The sequence below is a fragment of the Dipodomys ordii genome, unplaced genomic scaffold, assembly GCF_000151885.1.
Source record: "Dipodomys ordii isolate 6190 unplaced genomic scaffold, Dord_2.0 Scaffold138, whole genome shotgun sequence".
NCBI lineage: Eukaryota > Metazoa > Chordata > Mammalia > Rodentia > Heteromyidae > Dipodomys > Dipodomys ordii.
The window spans coordinates 233759-237952 of NW_012267354.1; the positions used below are offsets into that span (position 1 = coordinate 233759).

Below are 4194 nucleotides of genomic sequence, written 5' to 3' on the forward strand. Positions count from 1 at the left end.
TGGCAAAGTGCTTGCCTAGCAAGTGCAATGTCCTGGGTTTGATCCCCAGTACCCAAAGAAAAGACATTAAAAAGAAAAAATACAGTTAAACAAACAAACTAGCAAAACAAACAATACAGTTAACCACCAGAAAACCAGAAATGGTGCTATGGTTCAAAGTGTTAGAGGGCTAGCCTTGAGTGAAAAAGCTGAGGGAGGGTGTCTAGGCCCTACAACCAACCAACCAAAAAAAAAAAAAGAGAGTGATGGTATAATCTCATGCCTATAATCCTAGCTGCTCAAGAGTCTAGAACCTGAGAATCAAGATTTAAAGCCAGCCCAGGCTGAAAAATCCCTGAGAATCTTCTTCCAACTAAGGAGCAAAAAGTTGGAAGTAGAAGTGTGGCTCAAGTGGTAGAGCGATAGTCCTGTGCAAAAAAAAGCTAAACAAGAGTGCAAGGCCCAGACACACACACACACACACACACACACACACTAAAAGGAGCCAGAGAGAAAGTGTATGTTGAGGACTAGACCTATGTTGACCCAGAACACCGCACTACTGTGCATATTCCTTTTACCTAGCACTTTTCTGGAGGCTCGAATTCTTCTGAGTACTTTATTCTTCCAGGCACTGAGGTTGGAACTTAAAGCCTCTTGCTTGATAGGCAGCTGCTTGACTACCTGAGCCAAGCCTTCAGCCCCAACTCAGCACTCTTTTGGTTGATATTTATCTCCAGTAGTTGTATAATACACATGCCAGGGTGGTTGGTATACTTGTGTCCTAATTCATATAGAAACATGGAGTTTTGTATTACTTGATATATCTTTCATTCCTGTCTACAAAATATATTTCATGTAATGCGCATGTTGTAGACTTCCAATAAAAGTCGTTACATGATGAATAAAATAATAAATGAGTGAAAGACACCAAAGAAAGCAGACTTCTGCTAAGGGTGTATTCCTTTTGTAGAGACCTGAATATGAATGAATCCATTCTCTTCTATCAGTAGAGCTCAGTCTTCGGCCCACTGTCCAAGTCAACACTGTTAAGGTAAAGGAAGGCCATCTGATTACTAGGCAAAGTCCCTAGTAATCCTTTGTCCTCACTCCTGTTCTCCACCAACCAGCTTGCTTTTCCTCCTCCCTTCATTTGCTCAAATCCTACAGCTGCTGCTGGAGGGGATGGAGGAGGAGGTCAAAGGAAGAAAGGAATGAGGGCAGTGGGCTTGGACATGGTTTGAACATGGGGAGGAGAAGATGGTTAGCTTCTGTGCCCAAGAGGCTTGTTCTGAGTAAAAAGCTGGTCTTCTTGAACCTCAGAAGGCGAAGCAAACCACATCCTGGTCTCAAACGCCTACTCACCCTCATGGAGCCAGCCATCTAAGCCCCTTGTACCCAGGCAACCTGCCCACAAGCTGCCCCCTCGGAGAGTCCCAAGCAACTCCTGCAGCAGCAACCTCCCACTGGGGATGCATGCCTTTGCTACCTGAATCCCAGGGACTTGTGGTCCTTCCCAGGAGCTGCGGGAGTCCTGATTCCCATCACATGACCCAAGGCCTGGGCCCAAGTCATTGGTTATTCCTCATCCACCTAGACCTTGCTGCTGAGGCCCCCTCACCAACTGGAGCACCTTGGGACATGGCCGGCATGCTGTCGCTCGTCTTTATCATGGTCCATTCAGGTGACAGGGCATTTGCTCAGGATCCTCATGGGGGTGGAGTTGGGAGGAATGGGGGGTGAGGGAGGTAAGACCTCGGTGTCCCAGGGACACAGGTGAGATGGAGGCTGAACATTGTGACCAGAGAGCCACTCTGAGGAAAGTAGCAAAGCTTCCAGCTCCATAACGCTGAGGCCTGGGGAGTTTCCAGTCCCAGTCTCCCCAGGTGTCTCCTTTCCTGCAAGGGTCATTGTGAGCTTTCATCCTAGAGCCTTTTTCTTCTGAACTTCTTCCTAAGATTAAGTTGAAAGGACCTGTAAGAGAAGGCTAACCAGGCACCAGTGGCTCATGCCTACAATCCTGGGTACTCAGGAGGCTGAGATCTGAGGATTGTGGTTGGAAGCCAGCCTGAGCAGGAAAAGTGAGTAACCACCAAAAAAGCCAGAAGTAGAACTGTGGCCCAGGTGGTAGAGTGCTAGCCTTGAGTACCAAAGCTCAGGGACAGAATCGGGCCCTGAGTTCAAGCTCCAGGACTGGCATTAAAACACAAAGAATTGGTTATCAATATAGACAAATTTCAAAACAATCTCAACCAACTAAAGCTGTCTTTACCTAGAGATTTAATTAATGCTTTGACCAAAAACAAGGGAGCAAGGATGATTTCCTATAGACCATCACTAGCACATAAGTAATAAGTGGAATAGTGTAATAACCTTATTAGGTAGGTAGGCAGGCACATTCATGAATGAGCGTCAGTTGCACTCTGGTAGGATACATTTCAACAAGACAAGAGCTGCTTGTGAAAGGAGCTGGAGAATGATGGGAGAGGATGGACTGAGAGTTGGTCTGGGAAAGAGTTTGAAAAGTGGTTTCATAAACAATATTAAGGAACTAAATTGGTAAAAGAGGAAAAGGCTTAAGGCGATCCCCGAAGTGCTTGTTTGGATACACAGTACGAGGGGGAACAACGGGACTATCTGACACCTGCTTTTTTCTTGAGTCACTGGATAGCATTTTTCTGGGTCTTCTCTTTGGCTCTAGGATCCTGCGTCCTCTGGGTGTTGCAACCCCCTGAGATTCATGCCCAGGAGGGGACCACTGCCCTCCTGCCTTGCTCCTTCAATGCCAGTCAAGGGAAGCAGACCATTGGCTCAGTCACATGGTACCGAGACAAGGTGGCCCCTGGGAAGGAGGTGAGCAACATGACCCCAGAGTTCAGAGGTCGTCTGGCTCCTCTGGCCCCTTCCCGATTCAGCCATGACCACCAGGCTGAGCTGTGCATCTGGGATATTGGAGGTGACGATGCTGGAGTCTACGTGTGCACGGTGGAGGTGCTGGGCCTGGGTGTCGGGTCAGGGAATGGGACCCGGCTGCTGGTGGAGAAAGGTGAGGCCATGGGAGGCAGCCCCTCCTCAACACCAGATCCCAAGACTCAGTGTCCCTGGAGGTCAAGAATTCCTCCTAGCCTAACTTCCTCCACCCTTTCCTCCCCACTCCCTCATGCAGGACCTGCTCAGACCAGCACAGGGCTCCTCCTCCGGGCTGGATTCTATGCCCTCAGCTTTCTTTCCGTGGCCCTGGGCAGCACTTTCTATTACCAGGGCAAAAAAGTGTGAATAATGCAGCCAGGGGCAATGAGATGAGTGGAGCAGTACAAGAGCTGGAAGAGGGCATGCCAGACACCACCCAGAGAACTGCGTCTGCGCTGTGCTGCTGTCAGCTCTCCACCAGCGCACTGGCACATAGGAACACACCAACTCCTTGGGCAGCCTGTGAGGATTGAGTCCAGACCCCAAATTCCACACCTGTTCATGAGAACGCAATAAAGCCTTCCCTTCCTCACCACTCTCCTCTTTGTGACTCTCATGTATTTTTGGTCTCCATTCTCCAGATGCCCCAGTATACCTGTCTTTGATTTCTCTGGTTTTGTTTTGTTGTTGTTGTTGGTCGTGGGGCCTGAACTCTGGGCCTGGGTGCTGTCCCTGATCTCTTCAGCTCAAGGCTAGCGCTCTACCACCTGAGCCACAGCGCCACTTCTGGCTTTTTCTGCTTATGTGGTACTGAGCCACCTTCCCAGCCTTCCTGGTTGTTTTATCCATGGGTTCTGACCTAGAAATGTCTAAGGAGAGATTTTTCTGGTATTCATGCCAATAGTGCTTTTAGCCACCACCCTGGAGCTCAGTATACCCTCTCCCAAGTCCAGAGCAAAGGCTGCTGCTGCTGCTGAGAAATGGAGATTACCAAAGCTGATTATTCCTACTTGTTAACTGACCCTTCTGGTCAGGCTTAAGGACTGTTTTCTGAGCTGGGTATTGGTGGCTCACACCTGTAATCCTAGCCATTCAGGAGGCTGAGATCTGAGGATTGTAGTAAAAAGCCAGCCCAGGAAGGAAAGTCTGTGAGACTTTTATCTCCAATTTACCACTCAAAAACCAGAAGTGGTGCTGTGGCTCAAAGTGGTAGAGGGCTAGCCTTGAGTAAAAGGAGCTCAGGAGCCCAGTGCCAATGGCTCACGCCTGTAATTCTAACTATTTAGGAGGCTGAGATCTGAGGAT

The 4194-nt window shown here is 48.8% G+C and overlaps 1 protein-coding gene and 1 pseudogene across 4 annotated transcripts in view; one reads left to right on the top strand and one right to left on the bottom strand.

Moving 5' to 3' along the window:
• The window catches only part of LOC105996860, a 4546-nt pseudogene extending 2924 nt beyond the window's left edge, over positions 1–1622 (bottom strand).
• Positions 1–3481, top strand: part of Ncr3 (natural cytotoxicity triggering receptor 3) — a 29316-nt gene extending 25835 nt beyond the window's left edge. The window contains exons 1-5 of one of the 4 annotated variants that reach the window (XM_013031098.1): positions 759–1033; positions 1303–1479; positions 1577–1663; positions 2681–3025; positions 3146–3481. In XM_013031098.1, the coding sequence (XP_012886552.1) occupies positions 1621–1663; positions 2681–3025; positions 3146–3255 (498 nt within the window). In that variant the 5' untranslated portion in view covers positions 759–1033; positions 1303–1479; positions 1577–1620 and the 3' untranslated portion in view covers positions 3256–3481. Of the gene's footprint in view, positions 1–758; positions 1034–1302; positions 1480–1576; positions 1664–2680 lie in introns of those variants that run through there. The other 3 variants (XM_013031095.1, XM_013031097.1, XM_013031096.1) reach the window with 3 other exon arrangements.
• The last annotated feature ends 713 nt before the right edge of the window (positions 3482–4194 follow it).